General features: G+C 47.9%; 15 protein-coding genes and 1 non-coding gene across 16 annotated transcripts; 7 read left to right on the forward strand and 9 right to left on the reverse strand.

Annotated features, from left to right (window-relative positions):
- Positions 1–139: 139 nt before the first annotated feature.
- On the forward strand, positions 140–5842 carry UBR1 (E3 ubiquitin-protein ligase UBR1; the record flags this gene model as incomplete). The annotated part of the gene is made up of 1 exon (NM_207749.1): positions 140–5842. One exon carries the CDS (start codon positions 140–142, stop codon positions 5840–5842), a length of 5703 nt encoding a protein of 1900 aa, NP_982396.1.
- A 327-nt stretch (positions 5843–6169) lies between these two features.
- QCR9 (ubiquinol--cytochrome-c reductase subunit 9) lies at positions 6170–6614 on the forward strand (the record flags this gene model as incomplete). The annotated part of the gene is made up of 2 exons (NM_207750.1): positions 6170–6172; positions 6417–6614. The coding sequence occupies 2 exons, from the start codon at positions 6170–6172 to the stop codon at positions 6612–6614; spliced, it is 201 nt and encodes a 66-aa protein (NP_982397.1).
- A 367-nt stretch (positions 6615–6981) lies between these two features.
- On the reverse strand, positions 6982–7293 carry TIM13 (protein translocase subunit TIM13; the record flags this gene model as incomplete). Its single annotated transcript, NM_207751.1, has 1 exon — positions 6982–7293. One exon carries the CDS (start codon positions 7291–7293, stop codon positions 6982–6984), a length of 312 nt encoding a protein of 103 aa, NP_982398.1.
- A 143-nt stretch (positions 7294–7436) lies between these two features.
- AGOS_t0002 lies at positions 7437–7507 on the forward strand. Its single transcript has one exon. It is a non-coding gene; the product is annotated as a tRNA-Gly (tRNA).
- Positions 7508–7647: 140 nt separating this feature from the next.
- APS3 (Aps3p) lies at positions 7648–8266 on the forward strand (the record flags this gene model as incomplete). Its single annotated transcript, NM_207752.1, has 2 exons — positions 7648–7669; positions 7731–8266. The coding sequence occupies 2 exons, from the start codon at positions 7648–7650 to the stop codon at positions 8264–8266; spliced, it is 558 nt and encodes a 185-aa protein (NP_982399.1).
- A 123-nt stretch (positions 8267–8389) lies between these two features.
- Positions 8390–8821, reverse strand: CBP4 (Cbp4p; the record flags this gene model as incomplete). Its single annotated transcript, NM_207753.2, has 1 exon — positions 8390–8821. One exon carries the CDS (start codon positions 8819–8821, stop codon positions 8390–8392), a length of 432 nt encoding a protein of 143 aa, NP_982400.2.
- Positions 8822–9133: 312 nt separating this feature from the next.
- On the reverse strand, positions 9134–10627 carry ERG1 (squalene monooxygenase; the record flags this gene model as incomplete). The annotated part of the gene is made up of 1 exon (NM_207754.1): positions 9134–10627. The coding sequence occupies one exon, from the start codon at positions 10625–10627 to the stop codon at positions 9134–9136; it is 1494 nt and encodes a 497-aa protein (NP_982401.1).
- A 423-nt stretch (positions 10628–11050) lies between these two features.
- Positions 11051–12601, reverse strand: RRN7 (Rrn7p; the record flags this gene model as incomplete). The annotated part of the gene is made up of 1 exon (NM_207755.1): positions 11051–12601. One exon carries the CDS (start codon positions 12599–12601, stop codon positions 11051–11053), a length of 1551 nt encoding a protein of 516 aa, NP_982402.1.
- A 191-nt stretch (positions 12602–12792) lies between these two features.
- PBP1 (Pbp1p) lies at positions 12793–14853 on the reverse strand (the record flags this gene model as incomplete). The annotated part of the gene is made up of 1 exon (NM_207756.1): positions 12793–14853. One exon carries the CDS (start codon positions 14851–14853, stop codon positions 12793–12795), a length of 2061 nt encoding a protein of 686 aa, NP_982403.1.
- A 176-nt stretch (positions 14854–15029) lies between these two features.
- OKP1 (Okp1p) lies at positions 15030–15953 on the reverse strand (the record flags this gene model as incomplete). Its single annotated transcript, NM_207757.1, has 1 exon — positions 15030–15953. One exon carries the CDS (start codon positions 15951–15953, stop codon positions 15030–15032), a length of 924 nt encoding a protein of 307 aa, NP_982404.1.
- Positions 15954–16618: 665 nt separating this feature from the next.
- On the forward strand, positions 16619–17614 carry THI4 (thiamine thiazole synthase; the record flags this gene model as incomplete). The annotated part of the gene is made up of 1 exon (NM_207758.1): positions 16619–17614. One exon carries the CDS (start codon positions 16619–16621, stop codon positions 17612–17614), a length of 996 nt encoding a protein of 331 aa, NP_982405.1.
- A 174-nt stretch (positions 17615–17788) lies between these two features.
- On the reverse strand, positions 17789–19057 carry AGOS_AAL136C (AAL136Cp; the record flags this gene model as incomplete). The annotated part of the gene is made up of 1 exon (NM_207759.1): positions 17789–19057. The coding sequence occupies one exon, from the start codon at positions 19055–19057 to the stop codon at positions 17789–17791; it is 1269 nt and encodes a 422-aa protein (NP_982406.1).
- Positions 19058–19274: 217 nt separating this feature from the next.
- YIP1 (transporter YIP1) lies at positions 19275–20048 on the reverse strand (the record flags this gene model as incomplete). The annotated part of the gene is made up of 1 exon (NM_207760.1): positions 19275–20048. One exon carries the CDS (start codon positions 20046–20048, stop codon positions 19275–19277), a length of 774 nt encoding a protein of 257 aa, NP_982407.1.
- Positions 20049–20297: 249 nt separating this feature from the next.
- RBG2 (Rbg2p) lies at positions 20298–21404 on the forward strand (the record flags this gene model as incomplete). The annotated part of the gene is made up of 1 exon (NM_207761.1): positions 20298–21404. The coding sequence occupies one exon, from the start codon at positions 20298–20300 to the stop codon at positions 21402–21404; it is 1107 nt and encodes a 368-aa protein (NP_982408.1).
- A 178-nt stretch (positions 21405–21582) lies between these two features.
- MSM1 (methionine--tRNA ligase MSM1) lies at positions 21583–23286 on the forward strand (the record flags this gene model as incomplete). The annotated part of the gene is made up of 1 exon (NM_207762.1): positions 21583–23286. One exon carries the CDS (start codon positions 21583–21585, stop codon positions 23284–23286), a length of 1704 nt encoding a protein of 567 aa, NP_982409.1.
- Positions 23287–23343: 57 nt separating this feature from the next.
- POL31 (DNA-directed DNA polymerase delta subunit POL31) lies at positions 23344–24591 on the reverse strand (the record flags this gene model as incomplete). The annotated part of the gene is made up of 1 exon (NM_207763.1): positions 23344–24591. One exon carries the CDS (start codon positions 24589–24591, stop codon positions 23344–23346), a length of 1248 nt encoding a protein of 415 aa, NP_982410.1.
- Positions 24592–24811: the final 220 nt, after the last annotated feature.

The raw sequence follows: 24811 nt of genomic DNA on the forward strand, positions 1-24811 counted from the left end.
CATAGTTGCGCTCAGTTTCAAGGTACTGCGCACGCCGGTTTAAAAGTGAGAGGTAGTAACCATACGTAGATAGGTGCATTCCATATATCTGCAAGATATCAAAAAGCTAGTCGGTGAAAGTGAATCAGATAGACCAAGAATGATTAGAGAGGGAGCCGGCGAGGTACAGCGGCACCTAAGACACACTTTAGAGTCTCTTCACGACCATGAGTACTTTAAATCGCCGCGCGGACCACAAGAGCGCAGCGAAATGGACAAGGTATTGCGGTCTTTTGTATTTCGATACCTATACTACGTTCTATCCGATAACGGGCGGCTCTTGCCCCATCTATTTGCGGGTGCACCAAAAGACAAGTTTCCGACGTCGGTGGAGGACGCGATGCAAGTGGACTCGCCTTCGTTGTCGAAGGCAGACATTTTCTATGCGATCGATGAAATAACTGGCGCAAAAAGCCATCGACACACGGGACGGAACTGTGGGAGAGCTTTTCAGCCAGGTGAACCCCTATACCGCTGCCAGGAATGTGCATACGATGATACGTGTGTACTTTGCATCAGCTGTTTCAACCCGGATGACCATGTGAACCATCATGTCTCGACTCACATCTGCAACGAGCTTCATGATGGTATCTGTGACTGTGGTGACGCTGAAGCGTGGAACGTGCCGTTGCATTGTAAAGCTGAGGAAGATGATAGCGATGGAGACGAAGAGGATTCGGTGTTTGAGAACGACTACAATATGGAGCTATTTGAGGCCGTCCTTGAAGAGTTATTTGATCACTTCATTGAAGTATTCAATCAGAATATAGAACCTTTACCGACAATTCAAAAGGATTTGACAATGAAGTTGCGAGAAATTATACAGGATGGGAAAACTCAGGAGAAATTTGAGTTGTTAAGCGCGTTGGCGTATAGGAATCAGTATATGGAAGCTCAGAAGCCGTCAAGTGGCCCTGCCTCCTTTGAGACCGAGCAAGATCTTGATAAGAAACTAGATGGATATGTGGTTTTAATATACAATGATGAATACCACAATTTCTCCCAGGCAACGTCTGCTTTAAGGCAAGGCGGGCCAGATAATAAGCATACTGACCAACTTACTGCGCGTATAGATGGAGAGGGCCGTGCTATGTTAAAGTGTTCCCGCGATCTGTCTGCAGTCATAGGAGGCTTTTTCTCGGTACAGACCAATGGACTCAGCGCCACATTAACCCCTTGGTCAGAGTATATTCACCAGGAAGCTTGTAAATATATGATTCATTGGGTCAAAAACTGCTTATCTATCCCAAATCCATCCTTCCAAAAGGTCTTCCGGGAAGCAATGGGCAAAGTACTATGCTCGGAATATATTCGTGCAAGCGAGACGACTGATATGACACCGGTAATAGATAAGTATTTCATTCCTGACAGAAGAAATACAGGCTGTCACATCTACGCCGATTTATCTGTATTAGGGAAAGGCAATGTCATTCCACTCGGCCACCATAAGGTCTTGCTTCAAGAAAGCCTTAATGAAATTGCCTTGAACCTTAACAATTACGAAGAACTCAAATACAGACGGTATTCAAACAGTCGGTTACAGCAAATATTATTTTTTGACAATAGATATTGGAAGAAGTTGAGAAAGGATATAAGGCGAGCTGTTATTCCGACATTGGCATCATCCGTGAAGTACAAACCCACTTTTAGCCAACAGGTTGTTGAAATTTTTAACCATATGACCCGCTCGGTTGCCTTTATGGATCGAGAACCTCAACTCAGTGCCTTGGCAGATTGTGTGGTACAGCTTTTTACTTGCCCAACAACTGTTCGAACTATTTTCGAAAACGAAAACTTTCCTGATATAATGTGGTCTGTTATCGATATCTTTACGGAGTTCTCAAAAGTTGATGATGGTATTTTACTATGGCAGCGAGTCCAGAAGAGTAACCCAAGCAAATCTTACAGTTACTCCTTTAAACATGGACTTTATGCCGTTGAAACTTTATTAAGCAAGGTGGAAAACGCAAATCTCATACTGAGACCCCCTGAGTTCATATCGATTGTGACCTTATGCAAGCTATTCAATGGCGCTTGGAGGATTAAACGTAAAGAGGGTGAACATGTCTTAAGGGAAGACCAACATTTCATATTGTACTTGGAATACACCACTTCTATCTACAATATCATTAGGGCAATGAACCGCGTTTTAGATTCATCTAGAGCTGCACTATCTGAGGACACTTTGTTGCAGGCTATTGGACTCCTAAATACGTTCTTGGGTCATAGGACACTACCATACAAACTGGTACAGGAGGCACATGATGTGATTGCTTTTAAGGTGAGCAAGCAGAAAGTTGCATTCATGAACCCTGTACATACGCTATTCTCCTGTTTGATCGAAAAAGTGCCGTTGGCAAAAGCATTTGAAGCAGTATCATCTACTAAAGATTTTCTCACAATTGCAGACTTTTCGTTAAGAGCTGCTGTTCTTTGCTCGCAGATTGATGTGGGCTTCTGGGTTAGAAATGGAATGTCTGTTTTACATCAATCCGCATACTACAGAACTAATCCAGAAATCAACTCTTATAGTAGAGACATTCATTTGAATCAATTGGCGTTTTTAAAGGAAAATGATGACCTACCAAGAGTGATATACAACCTATTGGATAGATGGGAGCTATTAGGGTGGTTCACCGGAGCAGAACAGTACGAAACTACAGTTTACGAGGAGAGAATTACGAATATAATACAACAGTTCATTGCGTTTGTCTACCATATATTGAGTGAGCGGCATTTTTTCAGATATTTCGGCTCGAGTGCAGAGCGAGAAACACATACCATGAAAAATATTATCATATACAGTTTGTTAATGAAACCATTGCCATACTCTGAATTGTTGAAATCAGTTCCAGATTATCTTTCGGAGAAATTATCAGTTTTTGATGAGTGCTTGCATGAAGTTTCTGAATATGTCGAACCAAAGGGTCTTGAGGATAGCGGGGTTTTTAGTCTAAAGAAGGAGATGTACAAAAAGATAGATCCATTGAGGCTGCTAAATATGAAGAATGATTTTGAGCACAGTGCGACAATTGTCAAGACTCATTTAGCAGAAGGATCAAATGCTGTCGGCCAGGTAGTACTTCAACCTCAGCTTATTTCGCCGAAGCATTTAGACGAGTTAGCCGCGCATTTAGGTGACTTCACAAGGACACAGGTTTTTGCAAAGTTAATATACAAACTTTTGCAAGCCTGTATCGATCGCGAGGATGGTACTTACTTATATGAGCTCTTACATTTGTTGCATGGTATCTTTAAAGATGATGAGCTTCTTCGTGGGAAAAGTTCCATTCCAGAAGCATACATTTCAAAGCCAATATGCAACCTCTTATTGCTCATTGACACTAAGGCCAATGTTTTCTCGGAGAACGCTATCAGAAAGGCTGATTTCTTGCTTGAACATATGATCCGAAAAAGACATAACGATATCTTTGAATCATTGGCAGCATACTTCGGACAAGACTACGTGGAGCAATACAAGGCAAAGAAGTTAAACCAAGGTATAAATTTCGAGGAAACTGAGAAAGATCGGAAAAAGAGGCTTGCCAGACTGCGGCAACAAAAAATTATGGCGAAGTTTTCAAAACAGCAAGCAAAGTTCGTCAGATCCAACCCAAACGTGATTACGGATGATTTGTTTGATGCAGAAGTGCGTACAGGTTCTGATGGCCTTGTTTGTTCGCTGTGCCAAGATGAAGAATCACTCGATGCTTTTGTAATCCCTGCTTACCACGAAAGCTCACCTATTTTCTTCTATGGTGATTATACCCCGCAAAACTTTGCCAAGCCTTGGAATGGTTTTGTAAATGACGATGATAACTTAACATTTTACGATGACTTGAAGCTCTACTCACTTCAGGAGGCACGGAAGGGTAGTACCACGACATTTGTGTCATGTAACCACATTATCCACTATGAATGCTTCAGGAGGTACATACAAAAGAAAAGGTTTTCCAATAATCTATTTATCTGTCCTCTATGCCAAACATTTTCTAATTGCGTATTACCTATTCCGCACTGGTCGCTGCGCCTTCCAAAATCGCCTGTTACTGTGGATCAGCTCCTTTCTCAACCATCAGAAGAGAATTTGATAAACTTATTTATCGATGATCAAACGCCTAACTCCACTGCTGCCATGAACATGCTAAAGGAAGTTTGTAAGAAAAATGGTAACTACGATAAATCATACGGAAGTGTATCCCAGGAATTTGTTACTAGTATCCTAACGTGCCATTGGGCAAATACGATTTCGATGATTGAGATTGCCTCAAGAATAGAAAAGAATACGCACCAAACCCTACTTCAAGGCAAAGAACAAAAGTTCAAGACTTTGCGTGGTGTATTAAGCGCTATTGGCTGGTTTTACAAATGTATGGGTACGCCAAGGCAAAAATTTGTACCTTATGTTTTCCATGGCGAGGATGATGGTCCTGCCAATCAAGTCTTCCAATATATCGTACACAAATCCCTATTTTCAGGCGCACCTGTTTCAGAGACCATTTCACATGCGCTCGCTATCTGGATACGAACCTTGGCAACTCAATTCCTCATCTCCTCCAATAAAACCGGGTATGAAATAACCTACCATCAAGCCGTTTCTCTTGGCCCTGTCTACGAAGCCCCTCCTGAGTTTACTACTGCCTGCAGTTCTTTGGATCAGATAATAGCCATAGAAGATACCACACTTAAAACAAAAATGGTTGACCTCACCTACACTATGCTGATGAAAACTCTACTTCCAACCTTGAGAAGATGCATGATCATGTTATATGTCTTCTCGGGGTTGCTCTCTGCTGAATCGTGCTTGAGGATCGATGGTTTAGACTTGAGCGCAGATTTGCCATTTGAGGACCTCCCTTCCTATTTCCAGAAGCTTGTTACGTTGTTGTGCAAAACTGGCTTTGTCTCGATCTTCAACAGGTCAACGATAGAAACAATGGATCATCAGTACTTGAGAAACATACCGATGGAGTATGCAGGCACAGTAAAGTTGGTGGACTTGGCAAAGTACTTGAACACATACGTGACAAACACCAAGCAGCTCAAGCTCCGTGACGAGGCCACCTCGATGCAATCGCGCAACATCAAGAATAGGCTGGATTTCAAGATATGTTTGACCTGCGGAGTCAGAGTCTATTCTCGCAGCGATGGAACAGAAATAATGAAACACATGGCTAAGAACTGTTTCAAGGCATACAGCTTGTTTTTGATCCCCCACGACAGCGAAGTACGCCTTGTGTTGCAACATCCTCATTCACATATCTCAATTCCAGCTCCTTACTTGAATTCCCACGGTGAATCAGGCAAAAACGCTATCCAGCGTGGCGATTTAACCACCCTCAACATCCATAGATATGAACACTTAAACTACTTGTGGCTCAACAACGAGATCCCCGGCTACATCAGTAGAATTATGGGCGACGAATTCCGCGTATCCATTATCTCGAGCGGCGTCGTTTTCAATTTCGACAGAAATGTCTTGCGCCGCCAGATGCGCGCAAACGTTGGCAATGAGGAGAGCAGCGAAGAGGAGGACCTGATGGACGACGATGAGATGAGTCCTGATGACGACCCTGATTTCCGCTGGGAAGTCACCCCTGAGGAGTTCTTCCGCGATGGTATTCTCCGACTGGGTGGTGCACCTGGCCAAGGTGGAGATATCCGCGACTTCTTTCAGTTTATTACCAACCTGCGTACAGATGATCGCAACGATAATATTCCAACTTTCCAGTTCACAAATGGCGCCCTAGGACGCAACCAGAACGATGATGATGATCAGGATGGCGATGAGATACTACCTTGAAGCAGCAGCCTTGACCTCAGCTAACTCCGCAAATTCCTTTCATTTTTCGAAAGCAGATTATAATTGCTTCTAAGCCATTCAATTGCTTTACTTTTCCGTTAATCAATGCTCTATTTTACCATCATTCGAAGTAAGAGTATGTCGATATGTCTGACCTAAGCTACAGATTATCTAATCACATAGTTATGTACGAACCAATAAGATTATCGAATTTCGTTGAAAAACTCAGGCGAACGGTACAGCGTTGCTTGCGCCTATTAGATGCTTTGAGCATAGCATATCACGAAGTGACCTCACAGCTTTAAGCAATCGGAATAGTCTGCAGATATGGTATGTGAAAGTTTATTGCTGTTTCACCGCTGGAATCTAGGAGCTTGCTCTTGGTTTCTTAGGTTGTGAATACGGGTTCCGGATGACCGCATTGACAGATCCAAAGCAAGCTGATGAAGCCGCCAGTCGCGAAGTTACGGGCTCGGCACCAATGTTTGTACGCCTCGCTTGGTCTGTCTTACGTTAACCAGGGAGCCATGTGCGGCGTCACTGTCAGTTCCACTCACAGTACTAACTATTACAGTCCTTTTCTACTCTCTACAACACTCTTTTCAGAAGAAACTCGGTGTTCGTCGGTACTATCTTTGCGTCTGCATTCGTCTTCCAGACTGCATTTGACAGTGGCATTACCGCCTGGTACGAGAAGCACAACAAGGGTAAGTTGTGGAAGGATGTCAAGCTACAGCTGCAAAACGGGGAGGACGACGATGACGACGAGTAAGCATGCCTGCTGTGGCATATAACACGCCTGGCTGTGAAGTAACTTGCGTTGTAGCCGCGTTTATTTATTACTTACCTGCGTTCGCGCATATTATGGCGCGTATGGGTCGGCGTCAACCGTACAAGCTGTGGGGCCCCTACCCGCGTAATGGCCTTACTGTCGCCTCCCTGTGCTCGTCGGCATGATCTACTAGCCAAAGGCCGCAGAGGACCGCTGTTCTTTATAACATTACCGTATGTAGCCAATGGAAGCATAACGAATACGAAGGGTAGCTATCGTTGCTGGTTTATATCGGCGGAGAGCGAGCTAGGCTCCGCTACATATATATACTATACAAGCCAGCAGATTATGCTGACAGGAGTTCAGGTTAGATGTCTCCGTTGGCGGAAGCCTGCTGGATTCTGGCAACGTATGCTTGCGAAATAGCGTTCCAGCTTCTCATGTACTTGGCTAGACACTGGTCAACGCAAGTATCCTGTTTGCTGGTGTAAGGTGCCATTAAGCATTTCTCAAAGCAGTTTTCCGTCACTTTGTTAACTAACTCAGTTGCATTTGCGACAGCCAGCTCTTGAGCAATCTGGCCTTTCAATTGATCCTTGACCGAAGAAGATGCAGAGGAAGTAGGTAGGTTTGATTGCTGCGATGGTGATCCGCCACCAAATATCGAAGATAACGCCATTCTTGTATTGCTCGTTCGTTCGAGTGCTCGTTCAAAGCATAGCTGTTTCTCATCGACTAAGGATGAAAACTTCTCGAGACTATCCGATCACATGCTGTGAAATTATTCTCACATTATTGCAAATGTTCAGTTACACCACAGAGGCGCAAGTGGTTTAGTGGTAAAATCCATCGTTGCCATCGATGGGCCCCCGGTTCGATTCCGGGCTTGCGCATTTTTAAATTTTTGAGGTGATTGGCGATCCGCCTGTCTGCGAACTCTACTGCGACCTTACCCAAGAATTAACTGCTCGGCTGGGATAGAGGTGCATATTGTTGTAGTTCAGACTCACGGCTAACCGTGTTGAAAACTCAGATGATTCACGCCGTCCTGATATGTATGAACCCCTTTGCCACCGCGCAGCCACAGTACTTAAATTATCCTACTAACACATGAAGTTAACAAGAAGTGCCAACCTAGGCTTGTAAAGTACTATACTCCTGTCGATCTCCCGAAGCAGAAGCTACTACTGGAGCAGGTTTACGAGCTGATCAGCCAGCGCAACAGTTCAATTCAGTCTTCATTCTTAATTACGCCGCCCTCGCTACTATCGAGTGGTAGTGAAACCATTAACGAAGATATCCAAATAATCTACAAGAACTATGCAACACTCTATTTTACTTTCATTGTCGACGACCAGGAGTCAGAACTGGCCATCTTGGATCTGATCCAGACGTTTGTTGAAGCGCTTGACAGGTGTTTTGCGGAAGTTAACGAACTAGATCTAATATTCAATTGGCAAACTCTTGAGAGTGTCTTGGAGGAAATTATTCAAGGGGGTATGGTAATTGAAACGAACGTGAAGAAAATTGTGGAGACCGTCGACGAGCTCAATAGAACTTCTAACCAGGAAGCCAGGTTTGGGAATGGACTAGGAAACGCTTTTCAGGCCATCACCATGGGTGGCTTTTCAAATTGGGGTGCGCGGCAGTGAATATTAGCACACACTGTCTTGAAACCCCATAATAAATGAAATAAATACTCCTTGCTAGTGTCTAAGTACGAAACAACGCCAAGGCTTTTGCATCATCTATGTACGCATTCAGTTCGGCAGCACTCACCATGGCCACCAACTCTTCTTACTTGCTATTTCCTGTGTCTTATTTGCGCTTTGCTGCCTGATGGTCTCAAGCTCCTCCCTAATCCTCTGTAATTCTTCTCGTTGAACTTGCTCTGCCTTCACCTGCTGGAACTGCTCTCTGCTTTCAGCGGAAACACCTTTCCGCTCCCAAGGAGACTTAATAGGTCCAGTATTCCAAACAGGAGTTTCACTTGCAGCTGTTTGTTTGACAATCCTCATAAGCTCCTGCTGCTCCGCCTGGCGTAGCTTACGTTCACGCTCGTATTGTTGTCTCAACTCTGGGGAAAGCGCGGCAATGAGCTCTTCATCTGTCGGAGTCGTGTACTTAAATAGCAGGACGCCTGCACCAATAATTCCAAATCCAATTGCATAGACGCGCAACCATCTAAACCAAACTGGACGCTCCATCTTATTCTTGTAAAGGCATCATCATCATTGAGAGTTACTGCAGGGAAGCCCAGTAAAAGTATAAAACCACAAATGCCGGGTAACCGTCCGTCCGGTACCAGGGTCAACCATAGTCCGACGTTGAGTCTTATGTCGAGAAGATGGAACGGAGAACCGATATAGATTCCCATTGCATCATAAATATTAATTAACTAGTGCAATAATATGTAAATTTCAGTATTAGGTGGCTAACAAATTAATAGCCCACCGCAACGATCATCTGGAATTGAAGGGTATCGATCCTACTTCTTTTAACAATCCTAATACGGGGGCTTACTGAAGTAGCTGCTCATACAAAAATGGTGTGAAAACTTTAGCGGCGGTGAAGATGATTGCAAAGCCCTCATAGATCGCCAAGAGAAAGCCCAGAGGTGTCCTACCGCGGAAATTTATGAGAACAGAGTACAGGGCAACGGTGAAGAATACTTTGGTCAACAAATAAGGGCTTGGCAAGACACCAGAAAGGAAGGAGATCGGCTGCCTAACCCAATCTTCGCCCCTGCCAAGATACTCAAAGCAACCCTTCTGAAGCTTTTTTAGGTAATAACTGTCAGCTGCAAATAAAGAGTAGAGAGCGATCGACAAAGTGTTAATGACACAGGCATGTGCCTTTCGCTCATAGTGAAAACCTAGCAGCTCGTTCAGAACCTCCTCTCGATCCGAAAAGTCCATATCACCAATGGTCTTAACAAGAAGGACGACATCCATCAGACCCACGGCCATACCTCCACCGGTCAGAGGATGGCGCATGTTTAAAGCATCACCAACGACACACAGCCCAGTTACATTATTTTGGGAAGCAGGTAGCCAAGAGTTGGGCATACACTTATAGGACTTTGATTCTAGAGCCGCATCGAAGGATTTGCGAAGAGAGGGGGGAATGAAAGGCTGAACTTCCTTCTGAAGCCACTCCGGGACATTTTTCGGTAGGGTAGGATAGTTGTAGGCACACAAAATTCTGGTTTCGGTAGATGATATCTGGTATGCTATGACTGGCATATGTTCAGAGCCCAAAATGACATGACCGTGGTGTTTGGTGGGAAGGTCGGCATGGTGAAGCGACAAACCGACAAAAGAAGACCAGACCTTGGACGTGTTAGTCGTTGATAGCTCTTTTCTGAATCTGGAGAAGATCCCGTCGCAGACAAAAGTCATATGCGCTTTAAAATCTACTTTTCCCCTCCCTGGTACGTCAACCTTCGCACCGATGACTTCCTTCGAGTCATTGCGCAAGATGCTGATAACGTTACCCTGCAATCTTGTCACCCTGTCCTCAGCAGCGCAGATCGCGCGGAGGTTCTGTAAAAACCTTCCATGCACAAACCCCACACCATGCTCCCGCTCGTCCTCTTCAAACTCCTTCGCACTAATGGTGCCGTCGTCCACGACTTTATCATTCCCGTCAAACACTAAGTCAGGGATCTTCTCGGGAGGACTCAAGTCCGCCTTGTAAGGGTATGCGAACGAGATCTTCTCGCCGTTGTATATGACCGTGTACCCGGACGTCGAACAGGCATCGATGTTGTTGATCGCCTGCACCATTCCCAGAGAGCGTAAGGCACGCACACCTGCAGGCTGCATCAATTCGCCAACAATTCTGTCCGGCTGGCTCCACTCACGCTCGACGATCAATACCTTCTTACCTTTCCGAGCCAGCGCAGTGGCCACGCAAGGCCCGACCACGCCTGCTCCGACCACGATCGCGTCGTACACCACCTTTTCATCCGCACAGAGCAGCTCTTTGGGATAACTTGTTTCCTTGGACATCTGATGGATATCTATACTAACCTGCGCAGGAAGTTTGAAGTTTCTGTTCGCAAATAATTTGTACTGCGCCTACCGCTTAATACCTTCACCTTTCAAAGATGTTGCAGAATGAGCACAGAACTATGGACCCTCGCCGTCTAGGTGGGCTCTATGAGTACGCTGAATACTTTTATACCTTTCGCCCACGTCGGCTATCACTCTTAGGAGATAATCCACTGATCCTGTTGCGTCGGAATCTGATGATGAGCGTTAAACGTTCTGATCGGATGGTCATATCGTTAACAGTGATATCTTTAAGGCGATCACCGATCGTTTAATTGGCTACCTCCGAGCTCTAAACGAAGGCTACCGATGCTGAGCCCACCTGCAGATGCGAGCCTTATAGAACATAGGAAGCCCAGAATGCGTTCTGCGGCGAAATTTCTATGTTGCCTGACGACGTACCGCAACTAGGCATTGTTTTTGTATTGTGTTTACGGCATTCGTAAGTTGCTGTGATGACACACCAAACTCAGCCGCCAGATCTCTCACGAGCTTATGCCTGACCTTCGCAACTGCAGCGGACCTTGTAGCCGCGGCGGGTGATTCAGATACTGTGGATAGTGAAGAAGCAGTTGTAAAGTAGAATTCCTGTAATGTGTTGATGAAGGTCCGCGATGAAGGGTGCGTGGGTTCGAGCTTAGCCGCTGGAGCTAGTGGTAGAATATTGTAGAGCTTCCGGCGTGCAATCTTGTGATCTAGGGGAATGTGGCTATTCGTAAAATGGTCGTATTTTGGCAGAAAGTCAGATTCTAGCCAGTCGAGATATGCGGAAGCCTGTTCTTGGCTCCATGCGACAGGTAATTGGGTAGGCTGCTGTGCGAGATGGGCTAGCTCCCTATTTCTGGAGGCGGTATCCTGAGTTAGGCGCACGGCATTTTCTCGTCTAAGCCACGCCAATAGGTATTCGATATTGTAGTAATCTTGCTGCTGGAGGACCCAATCCACTGACGTGATAAATAAAGCAGCAATGCGCAGCTCAGGGTATAAGTGGGGTCTCGCAACATGCGTGCTGTCGTGCGCAAGCACTGAAACGTAGCTGTGGTGTTCGATTAATTCCAACAGGGTAGTAGTATAGAGGTAAAACTCGGGTGGCAGCCCAGTTAGTGTCACCAGTTTTAGGATCATGGGCCCAGCTGGAATGGCATCTTGGAAATGCGCAGAGAACTTGACCTGCAGGGCCACAGATGAAATCTTGTGATGTAGCTGAGCATTACGAGGGACAGAGCTACCTTCCATTATCTGCGTGTAGTAGTTCGGTAACTTCTTCTGCCACTCAGCAGGTAAGCATTCGACGGCGCGGAAGTACGGCATCTCGAGCGAACTAACCCATCTAATAAAGTCATCTGTATGCGCTGGTAATCCCAGATGAACGCATGCAAGGTAATGAAATGCAAGGGTGGAAAGCATCGAAAGGCCCATTCTGCCGCCGTTGGCCGTTCTGTATCTCTCTGTTAATGTTTGGGAGGGAGCGCTGACCGTTTCATTTGCATCGTCCCCGGCGGGTGGTGTCTCCGGCTCCATATGTTTTAGGTATAGCATCCATATGATTTTAACGGTCTTCGAGAACTCGATTGGGAAGCCCTGCTCTTCAATAAGCCATGAGCACTGCTTTCGCAGAATATATTGAAAGCATTTGAGAAACAATTCTCGTGCAGGGGCACCGAGCAGCCGCTTCTCGTCCTCGTGCTGTGCGAGTACCTGCGTCTGACTGAATGCTTGGCTTGACTGAAAATTCCCCGTGGCATTAGTTGTCAAGTTTAGTCTCCTAGTTACGACACCCATAGCGCTAAATTCTTCATCATCGTCGTTGAACTCTACATCACCCTCCATGACATGGCCGTACTGGCAGGTCCTATGGCCATTGATTATACGCCATAGTCTGCTTCTACAGTTATCAGTCCCGCATACAGGGCCTCTGATATATGTGGACATGTGCTGATTGCACCTTTCTGGAGAATATGTGATGGAAACGATGGTATCTGTTGAAATACCGTTTCCTATAACTTTGTTGGGAAAGCACAGACACAAACGCTACAGGTAAAAGAGATAAAAAGTTCGCTAATAATACATTTGAGATTTTATTCCTTCGCTACACCTACAGTAACTAAGAACTATAGAAGTCGTCATCTATGTCTGTGGTATCGGTTCCCATTGTTGTGGTGGTGATAATGGTTTTTATAGTTGGAACCGTTCCCATTCGGGCCTGCTACTCCGTTCACGTTACCTGTTCCAACCGGTGCCATAATAGGTTGAAATGCAGCTGGATATCCAAATGGCCCTATAGGGGCGCCATTTATGAAAGCTGGGGCGCCGTGGGGAGAATTTGTGGTGGGTGAAGGGCTATGTGTGCTATTTCTCCGATCATCGGCAGGTCCACCGACCATTGTAAGCATCTGAGGGACCGGGGGGTAGAACATAGGCTGTGGCTGGAATGGCATGAACATTCCAGGGGAGGCCATGAACGGGGTAGATTGAGAACCTGCCGGCCCCACTGGCATGGCCATCATGCCCGGAATGCTGCCCATTGGCATATTTCCGCCGATAGCGTTCATTATACGGTGCTGGAGACGCAATTGCGCCTTCTGGATGGCGGTCCTCTCATCAGGGAATAAAGTTCTGAAAGACCTGTCCATAGTACTTATCCAGGTGGGGGTAGTAAAGTAAGGCTTCTCAATCAGAAAAGCATCCATGGCCTTCCCTTCTGCTGTTTGCTTATGACGAGACCGGCTTTCAAAAGCCTCCTTGGACTTCAGGAAAACATTGAAGTTCTTCTTGAAGTCCTTCTTTAAGCATTTTGGGCCATCATCGCCGAAAAACGGTGGATTATTACGTCTCCTGTAAGTGTTTGCTCTACCAGCCGAGGGTGAATTAGATGGCGTGTGGCCACTCTGAGGCCCAAACTTGTTCTGTGGCCGCTTCAATTCTACCTTAGATGAGGCTGGAGTGCTAGGTTTGGAGTTTCGATTGCTAGTTTTCGAGGGAGTTATCGAAGGTGTGGCAGTCGAGCTAGCCGGCTGTGGTGTGGGTTTGGGAGGGAGCGAGGGGTTTACTTTCAGGGCAGATGGCGACTTGGAAGGCAACTCCTCGGATTTTTTAAAAATGGTTTTGACGTCCTCCGGCATCTTGTATGGTACTTTAAATTTCTCAGAGAACTTTTTTAACTCGTCCAACTGTATCTTCTTATCAACAGGGCTCTTCGGTGCCGGCGGTGACCAACCCTTTTTGGTCGACGACAGGATAGCAGGATCGGCGTTGTGCGGTTCATTCCGCAAACTAGGGGGCACGTATTTTGTAGGTCTCCCCAGTGCCGGTTTCGCGTTCATCTTCAATTGGGCAAGAAGCTCGTCCCCGCGACGGTCGACTCCGGAGTACTTGTCTTCCTCATCCATTCCTGAATCATCCACAACAATGCCGCGCTCCTCCGCCAAATGTACGTTACCTGCAGTGCCCTGTGCTTCTATCTCTCTTGCAATTCGGTCCGCCTCCTTGAGTCTTGTCTCGTAGTTTGGATCCCCCTTATTGATCTTCGTAGTGTATAAGTACTCGTCGAAGGTTGATGTGATGCCGAACTTCTGCTCGTTGACCGCAAATTGGTCCCACTCCTCCGCGTGGTCCTCCAGAGATCCTTCCAGCGCAAACGCCTCGCTGTCGTCCGGCGTCCACTTTTGCAGCTCTCGCTCCTTGACCTCGCCAGCGCCGGCAATATCTGTGTCGGTCCTGAACTCCTGCAGCTTACCGTCCCTGCGCTCGCGCGCCTTCTGTTCCTCGCGCCGCTTGATCTGCTCCCACTTGTCGTCCAGGCTGAAGTCCACATCCAGCAGCTCCAGCTCCGCTACGTCGTCGCCCTCGATAAGCAGTGTCTCCTTTAACTGCGCAGACAGCACAGCCGCATCTTCTTCATCAATTCCCTTGTCAATAATCCGAGGATACTTTAAAATAACATCCACCCCATTTGACGTCGTCGCGTTGCATGCCAACAGCATCCCCGAATACTTCACGCCTGATGGAATTGTCACCACAGCCCTCCCACCAATGCTGTTAACGAGCACGTAATTCATCCTATCGCTGAACGCTTTTTTGGTTTCCTCGTTCTCGTAGAAAGACCCACCCACATCATTGCCTGTGCGCCCGGCTGTTACCGAGCTGAACGCGCCTTCCTTTCTGCTATTCAAACTTCCCTTCATATTTGGGTCACGATCTTTTAAGACCTAAGTAATACGCCTTATTTATATCTAATGTTGACTATCGTAAATGCTGTATCAGCCTCCTCTTATAGGTTTTATAAAGGTGGCGTTTGGTGCTTCCCGGCCTGCTATAGTGTTAACGTAGAAGGTGATATCAAGGCAATGTGCGCACAAGGTCACTCGGTGTCGCTGAGATGGAGATTGAGGTCATCGCAGTCTGCTAAGTATGTCTCGCGTGTGTTTTCGGCATCTTTGATGAGGCCATAAGCGTTGGACACAGCCTTGTTCAGCGCGGGATGCAAGTTCGCCGTTAGGCGGTCAAGAAGCACCTTTGCAGAGGCATCGGAGCGCTCTGCTGTGCGAGCCGCCAGGGCCTGCTGCTCTGCAAGCAGCTGTCTCTCGAGGTCCTCTGCAGCATTCAGCTCCGCGATGTGGCGCTGCTGTATGAAGGTCCTGCGGGCGTAGATATCCTCGATGTCTAGCACGTGCTCCGAGACGCGCGCAGGAAAGTGGGTCCGCTTGAGGCGCGTTCGCAGCTTGTGAAGAATGCTGCGGATGAGCTGTTCGCGGTCGTGACGGAAGGCGGCCAGCTCGTTGGGGCCCAGGGTCCGCGTCAGCTCGCGGTGGTACGCGGACAGTGCGCCCTCGACAGCGTTGTCTGCATTGGCACTGAGCAAGTCCGCGAGCGAGCGCAGCAGCGCGCGGGGCGGCCGCCGCCATGTTTTTATGCTGTAGTTCTCGGGCAGCTTGTCGCGGAAGGCCCGCCGCACCGCTCGCCGGATATCCCACGGGTTGAAGTCTGCCACGCCCCGCTCGGCCGCGCTGAACTTGACGCGTTTGCGACCCTCAGGCCGCCTCTGCGTCTCTGGCGCCTCGCCCTCCGCGTCTGAGCTGCCGCCTTCCGAGCTGCCGGACCCTCCGTGCGGCCGTCGCAGTGGGCTCTCACTGTCGTCGCGGAGAAACAACTCCCGCGCCGCGGGCTCCGCCGGCGCTGCTTGGTCCAGCCGGAACGCATCGCCGTCCACGGCGAGCAGCGAACCCTCTTCGTCCTGCGACGGGTCGGATTCAGATGCGATCTCGTCCAGTATGTTCCTTGCCATAAGTCCCACCTCCTGGTATGCTGACGGCTGCCGGTTTCTTGCAGGGCCTAGAAAAACGTCTCAGCTGCTTGTGAGGTGTATGCAAAACTTTGCAGGTACTGCAGTCGCATGCCCTTTATGTCTGCTCACCGTACTTCAGCTATGCCGCCTGAAAGTGCTTCGAGGACGCGGTTACGTTAAGAAAGCATGTTTTTGGAGGTCGTGCAGTTTGTGAGAGCATGTGTTTACAGTTTTACTTAGTTTGCGAGGGCGTTTGGCGTGTGAGTGTCCGCGCTTTGGCCATACATCTCGGCCTAAAAACGTATTTCATACTTCAATACAGACGTTAGATCTGTAATTATGCTACACAAGACAAAAGGGTAGACCAGATATTAAACTTGAAGAACTTCTTTGTTATTCGCATATGAGGAAAGCGCCCACAGCCTCTTATTTGCGGCAAGGCGGGAGCTTCCAACAGATGCTAACGCCTGCCTCTTTGCACTTCGGAGAGCATGCGTTATACTACAGAAAAAGATCCAGTAATAGCATACTGCGGACGTGAATTTAATCGATTAGTCTGCCATTGTTCACGCGGAAAGCAGATTTATCCAGCAAACCCTTAGTTGCATGCGTGCAGAGCGGTGGATATATATATTGGCAACAGCGCCAGGATAAGGGGCCAAGCGATGCAGAACGAACACTCGGAATTTGCAAAGATGTCACAGACCCTCACCAACGTCCAAGAATTGAGGCTTCGTGCCTCCACTACCCGGCATGCTCTCTCCGACATCGTGCGCGAGAAAGACTGGTCTGACTTTCAATTTGCTCCTATACGGGAGGCGACTGTTTCCCGCGCGATGACGACTCGATACTTCGAGGACCTGTATAGGTATGCGGTGTCGGATGTTGTGATTGTGGGTGCCGGCTCCTCTGGGCTGTCTGCAGCATACGTGCTTGCAAAGAATCGGCCGGATCTTCGCATTGCTATCATCGAGGCAAACGTCGCGCCAGGCGGCGGGGCTTGGCTGGGTGGCCAGCTGTTCTCGGCGATGATCATGCGGAAGCCGACGCATCTGTTTCTGGACGAGCTAGAGATTCCGTATGAGGACGAGGGTGACTATGTCGTTGTCAAGCATGCGGCATTGTTCACCTCGACAGTTCTTTCAAAAGTGCTGCAGTTCCCAAATGTGAAGCTTTTCAATGCGACGGCGGTGGAGGACCTGGTGACCAAGCCCTCGGCCAACGGTGGTGTGACCATAGCTGGGGTTGTCACCAATTGGACTCTGGTGACAATGGCCCACGATGTCCAGTCGTGTATGGACCCCAATGTCATCGAGCTGGAGGGATACAAGGATGACGGCACGAGAGACCCCAAGAAGAAGCACGGGGTCGTTCTATCTACTACGGGCCATGACGGGCCTTTTGGGGCCTTCTGTGCTAAGCGACTGGCCGCATTGGATGCCCAACACGCTATCAAAGGTATGCAGTCGTTGGATATGAACACAGCGGAGGCAGGCGTGGTTAAGGAATCTGGTGCTACTGCAGGAGTTGAATATATGTACTTTGCAGGCATGGAGACTGCAACCAAGAAAGGTGTCTCACGTATGGGACCCACGTTTGGGGCAATGGCCGTGTCGGGCATAAAGGCTGCGGAGGAGATTCTAAGGCACTTCGCCGAATAGCCAAGCAAGCGATTATATAACTTTCTGCAGGAGTATTGTGAGCCTTAACAATTAGATACTTGATATTTTATACTAGTCGTAGATGAGATATTTACGTTATGGTCAAGGAATTTATTAGTTAACCTGTGAAAATTAGATAGTGTCTGGAAGGTGGTATAGTCGGGAGAAGACCCATTAGAAGTCCTCATCGAAGGTAAACGCACCGCTTTCTGACTCCTGCTTAGTTGATTTAGCCATCACACCGGCCTTCTGGTAATCAGAAACACGCTTCTCGAAGAAGTTTGTTTTGCCAGCTAACGAGATATTCTCCATAAAATCAAACGGATTGGAAACGTTGTAGTACTTTTTATTGCCCAGCGCTACAAGCAAGCGGTCGGCAACAAATTCGACATACTGGTTCATCAAGCTGGAATTCATTCCAAGAAGCGCAACAGGAATTGCATCCTGGAAGTAGCGCTTCTCAATCTCAACAGCTTCTGTGATGATCTTCTCTACAATCTCAGTGTCTGGTTTGTTGTTGAGGTGCGCAAACAGTAAACAAGCAAAGTCTGTATGTAGCCCCTCGTCTCTGCAGATTAGCTCGTTCGAAAAGGTCAGACCAGGCATCAAACCCTTTTTCTTTAGCCAAAAGATGGCTGCAAAAGAGCCTGAGAAGAAGATACCCTCGACAGCTGCGAAAGCGACCAGTCTTTCGGCAAAGAGCGCGTCCTTGTCCTGGATCCATCTTATGGCCCACTCTGCCTTTTCTTTGATCTCAGGAATCGTCTCAATTGCGTTGAACAGGTGGTCGGCCTCCTTAGGATCCTTGATGTAAGTGTCGATAAGTAGCGAGTAGGTCTCCGAGTGAATGTTTTCCATCATGATCTGGAAGCCGTAGAAACATTTGGCCTCGGGAATCTGCACCTCGGCGGAGAAATTCTCCACCAAGTTTTCGTTTACGATACCGTCAGAGGCAGCAAAAAAAGCCAGCACTCGCGAGATAAAGAACCGCTCGTTCTCGGTCATCCGGTTGTTCCAGTCGTGAATGTCCTTCGAAAGATCAATCTCTTCGGCCGTCCAAAATGATGCTTCTGCGCGCTTGTACGCCTGCCAGATGTCGTGGTACTTGATGGGAAAGAGAACAAAGCGCCGCTTGTTCTCCATCAGCAGCGGCTCGTTCTTCTCCTGCTCTTTCAGGTGGTGCCGATGTACTTGGTGGGATCTCAAGAACTGCTGATGCTCCCGCGCAGCCTGCGACAACGACTGATTCGCATCCACGTCTCCGTCAGCCACCGCATGCTTCTCGTCTATGATATGCACCTTCTCATGCGATCCCAGTTGCGGCTGATTCTCCTTCGCCAGCGTCGGGCCTAAGCTGCGTCTGGACGTTGTGAGGTCGAGCTCGGATAGTGCGTTTGCTGTCACCTTCGATGGTGTCTCTTTTGGTACTGATGTCTCTGGCATAGTTTGTTGTGTCCCACTGGTCCGTTGAGTCGCTACCTGGATCCCCGGTCGATGTCCTTGGGCTTCACGCTACTGGGGTGGACAGGAGAGAGCTGGCGCTGACCCGACACGAAAAAACCCGCCTATTTATTTCGCGTCACATGAGCCGCTCAAAGCGCACCTCAAGTGCGGGTAACAAAAAGCATCGAAAGGCAGCGGATTATGTAATTATGCAGACCTATACGAAGATGGCCATCAGCGCGAAGACGCTATAGAAGATCAGCAGAGGGTACGCGATGAGCACGCGGACGTTGTGTAGCTGAAGGTAGTATATGAAAAACCCGGAGGACGACCAGGTGCACCATACGACCGAAATCAGCCCTAGAATGTAGCCAAACCAGTTGTTGAGGGAGCAGAACACGCCGACAGTGGCCAGAAAACATAGGGGCAGAAACGAGTAGCCCAGGATGGAGGCGGTCTTGAGGAACGAAACGGCATTGGAGGCGTGCGGAACCGGTGTCGCACTGGGGCTCGCGGTTTGGCTGGCCGGGCTCACAGGCTGACTCATCAGGCGCAGAAGCTGGTACAGCGAAAGCGAGCCGAACAGCGCAACGCCGTATATGTAGCCGAAGTGCACTTTGCCCGCGGTGAGCAGCATGGTGCCAAAGACCAGGCAGAACAGGAGCGGGCCCGAAAGGTCTGTGTCGTTGAAGATCTCCAGAGGTAAGTTGACGGACGTGGTAGGTGTGAGTACGAACTTGGTCTTTGTAAGAATGTGGCCGAAATTTATCCCTAGCTCCTCCAACAACGGCGGCTCAAAGGAGTAGCCGCGCGTAGAGAGCGCATTGATGATCCCGTTGGGGAGCTGCTCGTTTGTAAAGTTTGCGGGGCTGCTGTTCGACAAACCGCCAGACCCACTCGGGTCGAACGACATCGCGCCCTGTGGGAACTGAAACTGCTGTGATGGCTGGTAGAAACCGCCTTGAGAATTGTGATTAGCGTAGTACGACATTCTGATGTTTCCCGCTGGCTGCTATGTCTCTTCCTCGTAGTCTTTGAGGGTTCCGCTGTAGCAGTGTGCCGTTTTATGTTTCACCAAATGCGGGTAACCTTGAAGGCCGAAAATTTTTGGCTAGGCCTCTTAACAGGCCTGCACTGCGTGGAGACATCGGCTAGCTGATATAGGTTCGGAGAACTCGTGGGTACTCAGAGCATCAACAGCTGCCTTGGAGGAGGCGACGGCGAATAGTTAATAGCAAATATGGGTGTGATCGAGAAAATTAAGGCGATTGAGGAGGAGATGGCCCGTACGCAGAAGAATAAGGCGACGGAGCACCATCTCGGACTCTTGAAGGGTAAGCTGGCGCGCTATAGGCAGCAACTGTTAGAGGAGAGCACTGCATCCAGCGGAGGGGGCGGCACTGGCTTTGAGGTGGCCAAGTCGGGTGATGCACGGGTGGTGCTGATCGGATACCCTTCTGTCGGGAAGTCGTCGCTGCTGGGCAAGGTGACCACGACGAAGTCAGAGGTTGCGCACTACGCCTTCACTACATTGACCTCGGTGCCTGGTGTGCTAAAGTACCAGGGCGCAGAGATCCAGATGGTGGACCTGCCGGGTATCATCCACGGGGCGTCCAAGGGCAAGGGTCGTGGTCGCCAGGTGATTGCCACGGCTCGGACGGCCGACCTGATCGTGATGGTGCTGGATGCGACGAAGAGCAATCACCAGCGCGAGTCTCTTGAGCGCGAGCTGGAGACAATGGGTATCCGGCTCAACAAGGAGAAACCGAACATATACTTCAAGAAGAAGGAGACGGGTGGGCTCAAGATCACATTTACGTCGCCGGATCGCTCCAATTTGACAGAGGAAGCAATCAAGCTGATTCTGCGCGACTACCGTATCCACAACGCGGATATTTTAGTGCGGGACTCCTCTTGCACGATCGATGACTTCATCGATGTTTTGAACGAGCAGCATCGCAATTATATCAAATGCCTGTATGTGTACAACAAGATTGATGCTGTCTCGCTGGAAGAAGTGGATCGCTTGGCTCGCGAGCCTAATACCGTAGTCATGTCTTGTGAAATGGACCTGGGCCTTGAAGACGTTGTGGACGAGATATGGTACCAATTGCATTTGAACCGTGTCTTCACAAAGAAACGCGGGGTTAGGCCAGACTTTTCTGATCCTCTTGTGGTGCGGAATGGCTCTACAGTCGGAGACTTGTGTCATCAGATCCACAGGGACTTTAAAGATAAGTTCAAGTATGCTCTAGTCTGGGGATCATCTGCGAAGCACTCGCCCCAGAAATGCGGTCTCAATCATAAGATACATGATGAAGATGTAATCAGTCTCTTCACTAAGTAGATAGGTAGTAATATATAACCTATGTTAAATGAATGCTGTTAGGAAGGAGACCGATCAGCATGGGAGATCTCAGCCGCTAGTCGCTCGGGCGGGCCAGGCCAAAATTTTGACTACCGTAAAAAAGTTAAACCTTGATGGCTTCTTCAGAAAGCTTTCGAGGCAGTGATTAGGCAGAAATATGGTCGCAAGTACCCGTCGGGCGCTGCGAGCCATTCAAAAATTCCATATTACCACTCCGATCTTCTATCCGAATGCAAAACCGCATTTGGGGCACTTATACTCTTCATTAATATGTGATGTGCAAGCTAGATGGCAAAAACTTAGGGATTCTGAAGTGCTATTCACCACTGGAACCGATGAGCACGGTCTGAAGATACAAACAGCAAGTGAACAGCAAGGCTACGCTAGTCCTAAGGTGTTTGTAGATAAATTATGCACCCATTTTATCAGCTTAGATGAACAGGCTAACATTGGGTACACTAGGTTTATAAGAACAACAGATAAGGATCATATCTCGAACGTTTTAAGGCTATGGGAGCTTTGCAAAGCGAATGGCTACATATACAAGGGTGAGCATAGCGGCTGGTACTCCGTGTCGGATGAAACGTTCTATCCCGCTACCAAAGTTGTCCAGGTGATCGACGGCCGCGAATTTCCGGTGATGGATGGTTCCACCGTTACTGAAGGTGCCGAGTACATCAATACTGAGACTCGCAACCGTGTGATCCACCAGACGGAAGTGAATTACTTTTTCAGACTATCTTCTTTCAGAGAGCGGTTAATCAGTCATTTGAAGGAAAACCCAGGTTTTATCCTCCCGCCATCCCGGTCAGCGCAGATTTTAGATCTACTACTAAAGGCAGAACTACCCGACCTTTCAATCTCTAGGCCTAAAACACGACTTAAGTGGGGCATTTCTGTTCCGGGCGATGAGAGCCAGAAAATATACGTCTGGTTTGATGCGTTATGCAATTACGTAACCTCGATTGGTGGGGTAGATGCTGTCTTAGAGGATAGGCCCATTGCTAACCTAGTCCACTCTATTCCACAGGGCTCGGTTTCAGGCTCATCTAAAGAATGGTGGAATGCTACTACTCATCTCGTCGGTAAGGACATCGTGAAATTCCATACCATATATTGGCCTGCAATTTTACTTGCTGCCGGATTACCGCTACCTGAAAAGGTTGTGGTACACGGACATTGGCTTTCAGATGGTGTGAAAATGTCCAAAAGCTTGGGGAATGTTGTGGTACCTGAAGAGATGATAGAGAAGTATGATACAGATCCAATGAGATGGTTTATCTTGGAGCACGACACTATAGAACATGATGCTTCCTTTTCTGAAGAAGGTCTTTGCCAAACGCGGGAATTGCTGTGCTCGAAGTGGGGAAACCTCCTGCATAGATGTGGTGGCCCGAAGTTTAACATCCACCGCGCTGTGCAAAAGTTCCATCATAAACCGATCACAGATTTGACGAAAAATAATCCTGAGCTATACGGTAATTTATTGTCCAGATTAACAACCTTGGCAGATGAAATTGATCAGCTATTATCAAAGTATGATACGGCAAATGCTCTGAGGCTGATCTGGTCTATCATAAACGACGCAAACATGGTAGTTCAACATGGGGAACCTTGGAAAAAACCACTTGAGGAACAAGATCTCATCATCTATACTGCAGTTGAAGCTGCACGTATTGTTTCTATAGCAGCACAGCCCTTCATTCCTGTGCTTGCCAATCGCTTCCTGGATAGGCTTGACGTTCATTTCGACAAGCGCTCCTTAGAATATGCAAGTGTGGGCGCAGATTCATCTTATGGCACTACTGCAAACGTACGTGGGAGAGAGGTCCCAATATCGTCTTTATCGAGGCAACGTTAGGCAGAACTTTAATTCCTGTAAATATACAAATACTACGATAACTTTTTGTTGGAGAAGCTAAGCATCGATAGTGATAACTTCTGCGTTTAGCGTGTCTAAATCTAGTATAACAAACTGACCAGAAGAGCTGAACTTTGGAAGTGTTATTAGAACCACTTCTACTTCATTTTCTAGAAGAACTTTTCGGTAGCCATATGCATGTTGGTTGCCAATGATATATACATGAGGCCACTCATTCATGATGAACGGATCATTATCCTTATACGGATAGCACCACAAAGTATCAGGTGCTGTTGGAGCAATATTCTGCCATTTCAATGAAGCTTCTATCAAATCTAGCCGGTGTTCTATGGTGTCTCTTAATTGTTCTGTCCCGAGGTATGGTATAACATATTTGCACATGTCGTCTACATTTTGCCCGCTGGATACTAACACCTGGATTCCTTCCAGATCAAACCAGTAGGGGTTGGTTACCGACTCAAAAACTTCACTATTAACCTCAGCAAAATAAGGTTTCAGTGCCTGCTTGAAGAGAGCCTTATGGAGCGGTTGCTGCGGAAGACTTCTTTCACTTGGATCGTTGGCACCGGGCAGAATAGTTATGGGCAAACTCGTTAGTGTGTTCGCCATGAATGAACCAAGTTCATCTAATGCACCACCTATACTATTACTTTCGCAGGTTCCAACGGAATCACCGCAAATAATTAACCTAGCCACAGAAGCTATGCTACCAGTGTCCCCGATATCACCGCTAAGCAAATCTTGCAGTAGGCGAAGCTTCAGCGAGAGTTTTGGATCGTTTGAGGCTGCACAAATCCCGGATATTAACGCAACACTCTTGCCTGGAGCTCTAACCAGAGGCGCTTGAGGTATAGCTTGTGGATAGCAAATGTCCACAACCTGAAACGTACCCGCTTCTGCTTCCATTCCTAGCACGCCAACAACTGTCCCCGTGACAAAGGGCGTGCTCGTAATGATATCCCCGACGAGCAGCACGCGTCCGCTTTCATCTTCTAGCATTATCTCGTCTGTCCCCTCGGGATCAGTATAACTTTTCACCGGAGCCTTCGTGCCGTAAGTATCATTCACAACCTCCTCTAACACGTTTGGCTTATATTTCATCTCACAGTAGATAGTTCCAACGCACCAACATGGTTCTCCTGCTTGTATATCAAGCACTTTTGCTTTTTGTACAACCGGCTTTCCTTGAATACGGAAACCGTCATCCCACTTCCGCTGGCAATTAGCCAGGACGCGTTTCCTACTTTCATTCAAACGATATGCATACATCTGGTAGAATTGCATCTCATATACACGTTTGTCATACGGTAGCTTGAAAGTGTTTGCTCTGTTGTGCCCGATAGTTAACTTCGGCCGGTCGCGGGCTACAATCGATGCCCTTTGGCCACTTTTGGGAGTTAGCAATAGAGCTATAACATCTTAATACACCTGCATCATATAACATACTCAAATTTCTGGAGTAACTCATCCATAGTCCTCGAAGATCGACGCTGTCTCTGTGCCT

The sequence above is a fragment of the Eremothecium gossypii genome, chromosome I (genome assembly GCF_000091025.4).
Source record: "Eremothecium gossypii ATCC 10895 chromosome I, complete sequence".
Classification (NCBI taxonomy): Eukaryota; Fungi; Ascomycota; class Saccharomycetes; order Saccharomycetales; family Saccharomycetaceae; genus Eremothecium; species Eremothecium gossypii.